This window comes from Leptomonas pyrrhocoris (genome assembly GCF_001293395.1).
Source record: "Leptomonas pyrrhocoris isolate H10 chromosome Unknown, whole genome shotgun sequence".
In the NCBI taxonomy this organism is placed as follows: Eukaryota; Euglenozoa; class Kinetoplastea; order Trypanosomatida; family Trypanosomatidae; genus Leptomonas; species Leptomonas pyrrhocoris.
In genome coordinates, this window is record NW_015438377.1 from 289964 (window position 1) to 301180 (window position 11217).

The 11217-nt window shown below is 48.5% G+C and overlaps 5 protein-coding genes across 8 annotated transcripts; 1 reads left to right on the plus strand and 4 right to left on the minus strand.

The window, feature by feature from the left end:
• Positions 1-416: 416 nt before the first annotated feature.
• Positions 417-2224, minus strand: ABB37_07955 (hypothetical protein; the record flags this gene model as incomplete). Its single annotated transcript, XM_015806769.1, has 1 exon — positions 417-2224. The coding sequence occupies exon 1, from the start codon at positions 2169-2171 to the stop codon at positions 417-419; it is 1755 nt and encodes a 584-aa protein (XP_015654640.1). The 5' UTR covers positions 2172-2224.
• A 507-nt stretch (positions 2225-2731) lies between these two features.
• On the minus strand, positions 2732-4478 carry ABB37_07956 (putative mitochondrial hypothetical protein; the record flags this gene model as incomplete). The annotated part of the gene is made up of 1 exon (XM_015806770.1): positions 2732-4478. The coding sequence occupies exon 1, from the start codon at positions 4448-4450 to the stop codon at positions 2732-2734; it is 1719 nt and encodes a 572-aa protein (XP_015654641.1). The 5' UTR covers positions 4451-4478.
• Positions 4479-5084: 606 nt separating this feature from the next.
• On the minus strand, positions 5085-5502 carry ABB37_07957 (hypothetical protein; the record flags this gene model as incomplete). The annotated part of the gene is made up of 1 exon (XM_015806771.1): positions 5085-5502. The coding sequence occupies exon 1, from the start codon at positions 5445-5447 to the stop codon at positions 5085-5087; it is 363 nt and encodes a 120-aa protein (XP_015654642.1). The 5' UTR covers positions 5448-5502.
• Positions 5503-6578: 1076 nt separating this feature from the next.
• On the minus strand, positions 6579-7105 carry ABB37_07958 (hypothetical protein; the record flags this gene model as incomplete). Of its 3 annotated transcripts, none has more annotated exons than XM_015806774.1 (1): positions 6579-7105. In XM_015806774.1, exon 1 carries the CDS (start codon positions 6960-6962, stop codon positions 6579-6581), a length of 384 nt encoding a protein of 127 aa, XP_015654645.1. In that variant the 5' UTR covers positions 6963-7105. The 3 variants fall into 3 exon arrangements, with proteins under 3 accessions (XP_015654645.1, XP_015654644.1, XP_015654643.1); XM_015806773.1 differs by having other exon boundaries at positions 6579-7078; XM_015806772.1 differs by having other exon boundaries at positions 6579-7023.
• A 1284-nt stretch (positions 7106-8389) lies between these two features.
• ABB37_07959 (hypothetical protein) lies at positions 8390-9869 on the plus strand (the record flags this gene model as incomplete). 2 transcript variants are annotated; one of them, XM_015806775.1, is made up of 1 exon in its annotated part: positions 8390-9869. In XM_015806775.1, exon 1 carries the CDS (start codon positions 8532-8534, stop codon positions 9867-9869), a length of 1338 nt encoding a protein of 445 aa, XP_015654646.1. In that variant the 5' UTR covers positions 8390-8531. The 2 variants fall into 2 exon arrangements, with proteins under 2 accessions (XP_015654646.1, XP_015654647.1); XM_015806776.1 differs by having other exon boundaries at positions 8409-9869.
• Between the last annotated feature and the right edge of the window lie 1348 nt (positions 9870-11217).

Genomic DNA, 11217 nt, shown 5'->3' on the forward strand with positions numbered 1-11217 from the left:
GAAGAACACAGACGTGAAACGTGCTTTTCCTCACAATTCCATGATTCAATTTTTCGGTTTTAGTATGTGTGTGTTGCTCGAAGTACTGCTTTGATTCATCAACGGTGCAGTAGCGAATGATGTGAAGAAACACGACCAGAGATGACAAAAACAAAAACAAAACAAAAACAGCGCGGAGGCTACGTATTACCTTGTCTCTGCGCTGCTGATCAGTCACCAAACAACTCTTCCTATGTATTACTGCTACTTTTCAACGTGGCAGCTTCCTCCCCGAAGTCGATTGAGCGGCAGCAATGAACATAAACCGGGTTCGTCGTGGAGAAGCAGTGCTCAAGAAAGCTGGTTAAAGAGGTGCGAGTCGTGAAGAGACAAAAAAGAGGAAGGTTACGGTGCTGTCGCACACCGCACGTGCGTGTTTACATCGTCGTGTCCTCGTACCAGCCTAATGGCGCGGGTGCCGGCTTCACATCGGATGCCGTGGAAGACGATGTCGGTGCAGGGGCGGTAAGGAAGGGCGTCGCGGTGCCGACGTCTTCGAAGAAGCTTAACGGGGCAGCTGCGGTAGCCGGCGCGGCCTCCACCACTGGCGGCGCGGTCGACACTTCAGTGCGTTGTCGCGGATGATGCCGGTGCAAGTCGCGAGAGCTGATGTCATCGGCTCGCGAAACTGCCCACTGGGCTGCACTCTGTCGGCCCTGACCGTAGCGCATAGATGCAGTGGCGGAGCTGCTGCTCAAGGCTACGTCTTGCTGCTGCAGTGGCAAAGTAGGCGATAGCTCGAGCTCCTTCAGCAGTGCTGCTGTGGAGGACGATGCCAGAGCCGCCGCAGGCAGCGGCTCGTTTGCAGGCGAGCCCGATGAGTGGCGCGCCACGATCTCGCGGACCGTGTCATTGACGTCGAAGCAGCGTTGTCTTACAGCCGGCAAAGACGAAGCTCCTTGCGTGCTGCTGCTTGTCTTTGTTGTCTGGTTCGCTGCGACGTAGGGGTGTGAGGCGAGAAGCACTTCCACCCAGAGCGGGTCGCGTTGGATGCGTGCTGCGCCATCAACGTCGTGAAGGTCGCTCTTTGTGGCGGTACCGGCCACCGCTGCACTCGAAGTCGCTGTCGAGCAGCGCGGACGGCGTGGCAGATCCAGAAAAGTCAAGAAACCGGACCCCTTTGCGCACTTATCGAGGGCAACAAACCTTGTGGGTGCAGGCGAGGCCTCCGCACCTCCCTTCGCATCGTCAGAAGAGCGTGCGAAGGTGTGCGAGACGGTTGCCTCGAAGAAGCAGTGGAGGTGCGCCGCGACCCAGTACACCGGCTTCGCCTCTCGGAGCAGGTTCATCGTGTGCGGGTTGCCGAGGGCGTGACGGCGAATGTCGTCGCGAAAGTAAGGCTTGAAGCGCAGTAGCTGGGCCTCGTCGCCGTATGCGGTGATGCCAACCGGCCAATCATGCGATACAAAGATGTCCACCAAGGGCAAATCAGAGGATTCGCTGCTTTCCTTTTTTGATTGCCGCAGAATTTGCGCGGCACGCAGATAGGTGTGCAATTTCGCCACCTCGATGCGTCGCACATGATAGGCGCCTTTCTTCCACCCATAGTTCGCGGCGTATGGGCGGGGTGGGTAAGGGAGATCGTAGTCCTGCTCCTTGAAAATGCCACTCAGTCCCGCCACACGCAAGCAGTTGTCCACCGTCACCAGGCCGGAGTGGCCGAGGTAATAGATGTTCGGCGCCACGAAGCCGCCGTAGCTTTCCTGAGCCAGCAAGTCCGAGTTCTCGTGATTACCGCCGACGAAAATGGTCAAATACGGCGCCGTTACCGCGCTCCAGTATTTGTGGAAATCGCCCATCACTTTGAACTTGTCAGGCACGGCCATACTGTCCATGTCCCCCGCCGTGCGTACTGCCTGGAAATCGCCACAGCAGATGAGCACATCGATGCGTTTGCCTGATTGCCGCTCATGCACTGTGCAGGCGTCGTAGATGCGGTCGAGTTCGCCATGGCAGCAGCCTTGCACGGCGACGTGATAAAAACGCTCATTCCACGCAGTGGTGGGTGAGGCGGAGGATGCGGAGGGTGTCGCTGAAACACCGGCGCCGGCATTGTGCGTCTCTGACACCATCGGGGTCGGGCTTCCTCCTGCTTTGAGGGATGCAAATATTCTATGAGTCAATGAAGCCATGACAAGGATCTAAAGTGGAAGTCGTAAACCTGAATAAACTGTTTTCTCGAAACTTAAAAAAAAAGTGAAAAGGCAAAAGATGATAGGGACACGTGACAGGAAAAAGAAGAAGGGAAGGAAAGAAATGTAAAAAAGAAGAATGCAGCGGTTCATTCAAGGGGAGCGCAGATACTTGATTGGGCGGGGGAGGAAATACGGCTAATATTATGCGTGTTTGAAAGCCTGCAAAGCACAGATCGTTTTCATCTCGCGTTTTCGACATGAGTTGCACTTCCGTTATGAACATTTTTTTCCTTCACAAGAGAAAGAGACTGGAAAAGATGCTAATGCTGACGGAGATAACACCTGCGCTACGCTTTGAAGCACCAATCCACTTCTCGAGAAAAAGGCATCCAGTTGAAGCGCATCTTTTTCCTTATAAACACGGTTTTTATTTAAATGTGAACAAAACAGATCGAGCAATTCTCAAAAGAAAAATTGAAGAACCCTCACAAACATATATGGCAACGACACCACAAACACACAACGCCACAACCACCACGCCTCGATGCGCCGGCGTACTACTTTGAAGCCTTGTAATACTCCGACTCCAGCTGACGCAACAATGAGGAAAAGACAGCTTCCTCATTAGCATCCGGACAGCCCCCGCTTAGCCAGCGGATGACGCCCTCATGATCTACAAGCATCACATGCGGTAATAGGTAGTTGCGCAAACCCAACGTGGTGTAGAACGGCTGCAGTAATTGACTACCCACAAACGTCGTAGAGGCAATCAACGCTCGATTGACCTCCGCTACTGACGGTTCGCCAGCAGCTGTTGACCCGGCAGCGGAGGTTGTTTGAGACAGAGACTTGGCAAAGCGGTTGACGTACATGCGTTGCACCCAGGCGTACTTGTACACGTCGACGCTGCGCAGTGAGATGACGTCGATCGGCATTGAGCGGGAGGACGCCGAGGAACGAGAAAAACTGCCATCTTTTTTTTTACCAGTCTGACCAGACACGCTATAAGGCGATTGCACACCAGCAGTTTCATCCTTTACCTCTTTTGCGGTATTGCTTAGCATTGGAATGTAAGGCAGGAGGCCCGGACAGATTGAGGTGTAGGCGAGACGACGCCATTCCGTGTCGGCCTGGGAGCCGAACCTCTGGCCTAGCTGCGAGTAAATGACGACTGCAGGTCTACGAAACATCGAAGGCGACATGACGGTGAAGAGGCCATCGTCCCTGGCATTGAAGGACTTCTTTGCGGCGGTGCTGCCTTTCTTGTTCTCTTCAGCTGCCGCTGATGGGAGAAAAGGAGCGAAGGAAGACGAGTTGTGGCTTGCTGAAAGAAGTGTAGAAAGGGTGCTTGCTACTGCGTTCGCGGAAGAGCCGGGGGAACAAAACTGGCGGGTGTTTGCGCACCTCACCCGTGGAAAGAAAGAGCTAACCTGAAACTGTAGCGCCTGCTGTTGCTGTCGCACCACTGCCAATTCGTCGTGTTCGCGTTGATCGTTTTTCAACGTAGGATTCCCAAATGACTGTGCGGAGGACCTTGGTCGCGGTGTATGTCGACGCTTTCGCGAGAGCGTTGGGGGGCCGCGCATGAGTTTACTGTCTTGGATGATTTTGAGTTCATTCGTGGCGTGCTCGTTAAAGTAACGCAGCATGCGCTCCAGCTCGTTATCAACGGCGAACTCCGAGCCGTAGCGAAAGTATTTAAAAATGAGGAAAACGTCACGAGAAAGAATCGGCTTGTCTAAATCCATTCCCACGTCTCGGAAGACCACCATTTTCGAGCGCTCCTCTTTGATCTTGGCGTCGATTTTTTTCCGGCGTTCCTCTGCTGCGGCATCATACGTGGGAAAAGATGTTGATTGCGTGTCAACTTCCATCTTCGTCAGTTTTTGGAGAAACGGATTGGACGTCTTCGTCTCAGCACCTCCCTTCCGCTTCACGTTTGACTGCGAGTGTGGCCCCGATTGTGGATGGCGTGAGTCTTCTTGTGTTCTGTTCGTGTCCTGCTCTTCTGTGTTTTCCGGTTTTGGGTTGCTATCAAAGAAGTTCGTTTTTCCCGAGCGACGAGGCGGAGTCGGTGGGATTTCCTTCCCTTCAGCTAACGAGCGCTTCCGCATCTCTTCCTGCAACTTCCTTAGCACAACTGCTGGGTCTTCATCCTCCTCACGCCCGCCAGTCCGTTGACAACCATTGACTTTTCGCTGTGCTGAAAACAAAGCATCGACGCAAAAGAGTCCGCCTCGGCGTGGTTGGAAAAGGCTTTGGAAGCGCCGTTGCATATTTACTATGTCGGCTTTGCTGCAAATCTAAACGCGTCGAATGAGGTTAAAAAAAGGGAGGACAAGGACGAAGAGAGAGAGAGAAGGAAGAATATTAAAACAACAGCTATACTAGAAAACGGTGACCATTTCAGTTGAAAAAAAGCCAGAAAAGATCTATAGAAGATGCAAAAAAAAAATCTTTTGAATATGATGATCAATCAGGATAGCGCAAAGCTTTTGCGTTACCGCGTATCCTAACGACACCGTCTCAAATGTACACCAAAAAATAATCCCCCCAAAAGAATGACCTAATATGGAATTATTACAACGATTACAATACCACAGATGCCACGTTGTAATCGTGCTAAAAACTCGGTGCGGCATGTGAATGAATGTTTTAGCGAAACAGCTTAGTTGAAAGCACAAGCCGGAGCTTATGTACAATTACAGAAACTTACTCGTTCACATTGTTAGAAAAAAAAGTACTTTTTTGCAAACGACCACAATAGCACGCTCTTGAGAGTTGGAAATCAGTAGCTTGGGATGGTAGAAGGCCGTTGCCAACATCAACAGCGAACACGAAAACTGCACAGTTCATTGGAAAACGCAATCAGGAATAAGATCCTCTTCTTCACTTTCAATAGGGGGCACCTCATTTATTGTGTTTCTTGTGTGCCTTATCTGCGTATCTGCGACGAACATCCTTAACTGCTCCTATAATTTGCTTCCGCAGATGCTTGAAGCCTTTCTCGCGTCTGTTCACGACGTGTGCAAATTGAACCGCAGCAATCTCCTGAGCCAGGTTTTTAGGCGCATGTTTATCATTCCGTTCATCCTTCTTCAGGCCAAGAGATTCTTCCAGCTCTGACTGCGCATCATTGCGTTTAAGATACTTCTGGCGTTTCTTTTGGCGAACACCACGAAGACCTTTCGGAGTCTTCTTGCCGGCTTTGCCGGTTTGGGCGTGCGTCACAATCGCGACGCTTTTCGCACCACGTCCAAAGCCCCTACCCATAGCTCACAAGCTAAACTTTTCTTTTTGGTTCTGTTACTGTTTTTGGAATGCGTGCTTCGACAGTGGTTGTGCGAGAACAAGAAGAAGGAGAGGCGAAAGACTGCAGAGGAGTTGCGTAAGGACACAAAGAGAAACTCGAAACAATTATTGCCACTAAACTATACGCCAGCAGATTAGTTCAATTAACGATCATCTCACTTGCATCGATGTGCTGCCTCAAAGAAGCGGATTGTCGAGCATTGCGGTCCAGAAGAGCATTAATCTCATTGAATGGAGGAGAGAACGATTAAATAAATGCTAGGAGAACAGGTCAGTTTGACGGGAGAGCATCTACTGCAATTCACGCCTCGTGCAGAAGTTCAGATCATGGTATACCCAGTAGCAAGCTTTAACAGGCACCAGTTTTAAGTAAGGCCTTTGCGATGAAAAGAAATAAGTATTTCAATCACTCTACACAAAGTCATTCTCAACAAAACAGTTGCCTGAATACACAAACAGATTTTCCTCGAAACCTATGCACATCAACGCAGATGTATCTGTATAGGGTGTCAGCAGCTGCTAAGCAAGAAAACTCCAAAATAACATAACAAACGAAACAGTACAATACACTCGACTGTTCGTAAAATAGGTAGCTTTCACATCAATGGAAATGCTAATGATCAGAAAAGAAAAGTCATTTACAAGAAAGATCAGACACAACTAAACAAACACACAAAAAAATCAAGTAAAGTCGTAAGTAAGACTTAGAAAAAGAGATAATAAAATGAGCCATTTGAACCACATTGAAGAACGATCAAAGAAAAGAGAAGAGGAGAACGAAATATAACAAGAGGGGAAAAACAGAAAGAAACAGAAAAAAAAGCATCAACAGGAGTTTCGAAGACTCATTTGACGAGCTCCAAAAGATGGCTCATTCCGGAAGGTTGTAAACTCAAAAAAAGATATATGGAAAAGTAAAAAGACTATGTACAAGAAACAGCGCAATTTCGACTACCCTCCCTCATATCTCCGCGCTCTTCAATAGCCTTTGCGGTATCCTTGAGAGTAGCCTTGATTGGCGTACCCTTCAGTAGGGTAGCCACCCTGCATCGGCTGCTGCTGCGTGTACTGCTGATTCTGCATCATTGGAGACTAAATATACTGGCCACTTTGCGGCATGCCATAGCCCATTTCTTGCGGATATTGATCCTGAGGAACGCCCTCATAGTCGTTCTGCTGCACCTGCTTGACATCGTCTCCCGATTCCTCTTGTTGCGGCTTGCTTCGCGACGAACGCTTGGAAGAGGACCGGCGTTTCGGTTCACCATCATCACCGAAGTCTTGGCTTCCGCGAGAGGAGTTTTGCATCCTCATGCTACCGCGGATCGAATGCATGCTCTTTGGACGAGCAGCCTTCGCGTTGGGGTTATCGTAATACTCATGCGTCACCATGCGCTGCTTCTCCTTGTTGAACAATCTCTCCGTTTTAGTGGTGACGCTGCCCCACCACATGGAAAACTTCGTGTTGAACGACATTGCGAGAGTCGTACGAAATCTGAAGCGAGCTTGTGAAAGGTGGATTGTAGTCGAGCAATACTGTGCAGGTAGCAGAGGAAACAAATCAGCAGCAAAGAAAGGAGGAGTGTGAAAGCTTAACGAGGAGAAGAAAAGAGAAGAGCTGGCACGGGAAGAAAACAAGTAGGCACATGCTGTACTTGGTTGTCGATGCAAACCACAAATACGATGGAGCAATTTAGAAAAGAGTGTTTTGAGAGCTCGTAGAGGCCATCTAGTTGGCCGCAGCATCCGAAATCAACGCCGAGTGCCGGAGACGCGGTTTTCGATGACTAGGAAAACGATTCAAGTCGCAAAGCCGGCCGAAAAGGTTGTGCGGTGAATAACTGTTGCAAAACAGTGTGCTTTGTAACTGTTACCTCAAGGCTAAGGGAAACCCTTCAAGCTCTTCTTTTTTGAACGGTGGAACATTACGGTTCGAAAAAGCAGAATTATCGCCAAAGATGTGACGTCACCGACGAGCCTTCCAGTTTTTATTCGGTTAAGATTTCCGATTGCAAAGGCCAGTGCCTGACGTGCCGCAAATAAAAAGCCCGCAAAAAGGTTTTTGAGTTCAAACAGTGTGAAGCCCTCCTCAATGTTGGATAGGAATAGACTTTTGAAAGGAGTAAGCTGTTGGCTTCTCGAAAAAACTGAGTCAATGGGGAAGTGAAAAGGAAGGGCGGGAGGGGGGAAGGAGGAGAGCAGTCCCGGCGGAATTCTTTTACCACGCGCTGATGTCAGGGTTGGGGATTTCTGGCCGCTTTGATAATACACACTGAAGGAAAAGAGGCGAAGATCGGAAGAGGGGAGTAGCGAAAGAGTCGGCTCGAAGCGTAGCAACTCGGTCAATGGACGTGCTGCGCGACGTATCAAAGCGTTAGACCGTTGACGGTGGCGCGCTTTGGGCGCCACTCATTTTGCGCGAAATGACTGCAAGCAGGCAGCTGCCCGCACGCGAAAAGCTTTTTTTCTGCTTCCGAAACTTTCAGGTGGTCGCGTGGCAGCTGAAGGTGATTCTTTTGCGCTGCTGTGGTTTTATAGCAGCCTTTTCCTCCTTGAATATGGATGCTTCTCTCTGTAAATTGTTCACTTCTTCTGTTCTTGCATGATGGACATTTATGTTCAGCGAAACAAAAGTCTTTTCTTTTGTCGAAAACTTTCGCCACAAATTCAATAGTCATAACGGGTCTCGCTTTATGCTGCTCCAATTCGAACAACTTAAGTGTAAGGTAGTTTTATTGATTTCCATTAGGATCATCTTTGCTCTCCTTCGTAAACTGCAGCTTGTGTCGTCAAAACCACGTGCGATGAGTTGCAAATTTCAAGCACCTGCTATTGTTCACCCTTTTTCTTCTTCGCTCTACTATCACTGCTATTCTGTCGCTTTGCTTCCTTCGGCGTCGTATAGCTTTCCTTTTTTAACTCAGACCATTCTATCCGGAACTGTTGAGCAATATTTACTGCTTCAAACTCGAAAAGAAAAGCCGCTTTTAAGTGCAAAAGGAGCTCCTGTGTACAGAAGAAGCCTAAAATTTATCGCGACCAACGATGGCCACAGCTGACGAAATTTGTGGTACTTACGTTCTCTCCCACTGGGAGGGAAAGGTGACCCCGGCGGCGGCAACGTTGACGATTCACCATTGTGGAGACGTCGTCACGGTGAATGCAACCGTTTCAAACGACATGACTGGCCAGGTGAAGTTCGAGCCTAACTATCTTGTTGGCCAGTTAGAATTGTCGGAGAACCAGCGACCTGACCAGAAGCAGGCAGCCGTGGAGGAGGCACTCATGAACGGGTTTTCGGATGGCTTTCATGCTATTTTGGAGACAAATAAGCTGCTGCTGAAGAACTCTACCACATCTTTTGTATTTGTGCAATCAGCGAAGCTCTCTGACATCTTTGGCGAGCACGCCATCATTGCAGTCAACAACCAGCCGCCGAACCAGGAGATGACGATGCGGTTTGTTCCCGACGGCAACGGTGGCAGCTTCGTTGTCGTGAACATTGCAAACTCGCTGCGTGGGCAGTGCCAGATTGAGTCCGGGCTTCTGCGCGGTGAACTCGCTTCCACGTTGGTCAACGCCGATGATGATCTTGCAGCGGTGGAGAACGAGATTCGCCAAGGCCTCCACGACGGATTCCAGATCCACAAGAACGAATCTGGTATTCTTCTGCAGTCTTCCGCTGGGAGCATTCAACTGTGCCAGATTGTAAGCCAAAAGGATCTGGAGGGCGAGTACGTTCTCAAATCCTTCAACGGCAACATTGTTCCAACGACGAACCAGCCCACCGTTGTTTTTACCCCGAAGGGTGATAACCAGGTGGGCATTTCAATTGTCGTGGCCAATCGCATTCGCGGCACCGCGGTGCTGGAGCAGAACATTCTGACGTCTGAGGAGCCGCTAATGTCGACCCGCATAGTGGGCACAACGGAAGAATCGAATTTGGAAGGTGCTTTTAATGTGGGCTTTCAGTACGGCCTTGAGGCTATTTCGCGCGGCTCTGAGCTGACACTGAAGAATCAGGACTGCGAATTTGTTTTGACGCGGGTCGCAGCTCCAGAAGTTCAGAACACCGGTCCGACCTACAAGGGCACTCATTGCACCAAGTGCTTTAAGACGGAGGGCAACGGATTACTGTTCCGTATTGTCAACGAGAACGAAAAGAAGTGGGCTTTTTATAACGACACAGAGGACCACCGTATGCACGTGCAGGCGAGCTTTGGCTCGCGCTCCTCCATTGAGCCGCTGAACAACGCGAGAATGTACCAAGACGAAGATGGTCGTTTCATTGTTGAGGTCACCGTCAACCCACAGACCACGGAGATGTTCATTCACGGCGACGTCAATGGATTCAAGATGACGTACGACGCGCAGCCGATTTGAAAGCTGTTTTTCATAGTGATCTTTTTTTATTTTTATGATCATTGTTTCACCAAAAGCTATTTTTCTCCTCTCTTTCCTCCTCTTTCACGTCATAAGAAAAAAAAAAAGAATCAACTCTTAGATGTTTATATACAACGGTTTTCTTTAACGTAACGTGGTGCTGTAGGGAGTTTGTAGAGATTTTTCTCTTCCTTTTTTTGAAAGGTAGCCTGATAACGGGTAAATTAGTTTTCGAGCACCGATATGGCCTAGGCGTCATCGCCAGCTACTATTTCCTTTCTTTTTTTGTTCGTTTCTTTGTATTTTAGTTCTGTTTCGCAAGTGCAGAATGTGTCTGAAGAAGTTTGCTACTCGTCCATTGTCCTTTTGTATACCTTTTATTGGTTCGAAAGCAACTGTGCACGCCGTGAGCACTCGATGCTATGTAAGTACAAGGTTGTACCTGTACAAACCTTTTTTTCCCCGTTTCCATTTTTTTAGTAAAAGAAAAATTACATAAAGAAGTTGTTTTGTTTTTGTTGATTTATTATGCGAAAAGATGCGCATTTGTCTTCAGTAGCTTTCATTTTTGTTTTCAATGCTGATGCCTTTCAACACTTATTGGTGTGCACGAGATAACTTCGTCGACTTTTTCTCTTACATCAAAGATGCACCAGTTTCGTGCTGAAGAGTAGGGTATCGACTGTTTCCAATGAAGAAGTAGTACGCAAATACAAGCGGAACAAACAAGCGTTCAAGCAAACTATTTGGAAAGAAAAGCGAGTCTAACCAGGTACAAGAGCCGAAAGGTCTCTCCTTCATTTCTACAAACTGATATGAAGGACGTGAAAGAAACACATCTTCTGTAATGCTCGTTCCTTCATCTGTTCAGTGACGGCGTGAGGCTCCAAGGCACAAAATACAGCTTCTTTAATTCACGCTCTAGAGAAAGAAAGAGCAACATCCCTTTTTGCACTCGTTAAACACTCAGAAGAGTGAATGCTGACAAGAAAATACTTACATTATTGGCTACTATCTTCTCCATCTCAATGTTTTCTTTCTCGTTTCCTACGGCTTAAATAACAATTTCGTTGCGCATGCCTGACACGTCGTAATCTTTCGCTGATCTGCATTAATTGTCTTCTCTATCCTGCTTTGGCTATTAGACAACGAGGGGATCTGCCGAACTCTAAGACATACTATAATGTACTATTTCGTGCGAGAGTTTTTTCCCCCTGGAAGAAGACGAGAGCACACCCTTTTTCCCCATAACGTTCGAATCGCTTGAAACAAAGACATCGAATATTAGCATATTCGTCGTTTAGTGAGTAAAAGTGGATGAGCGAATAGACAGCTGCACTTACGTTGT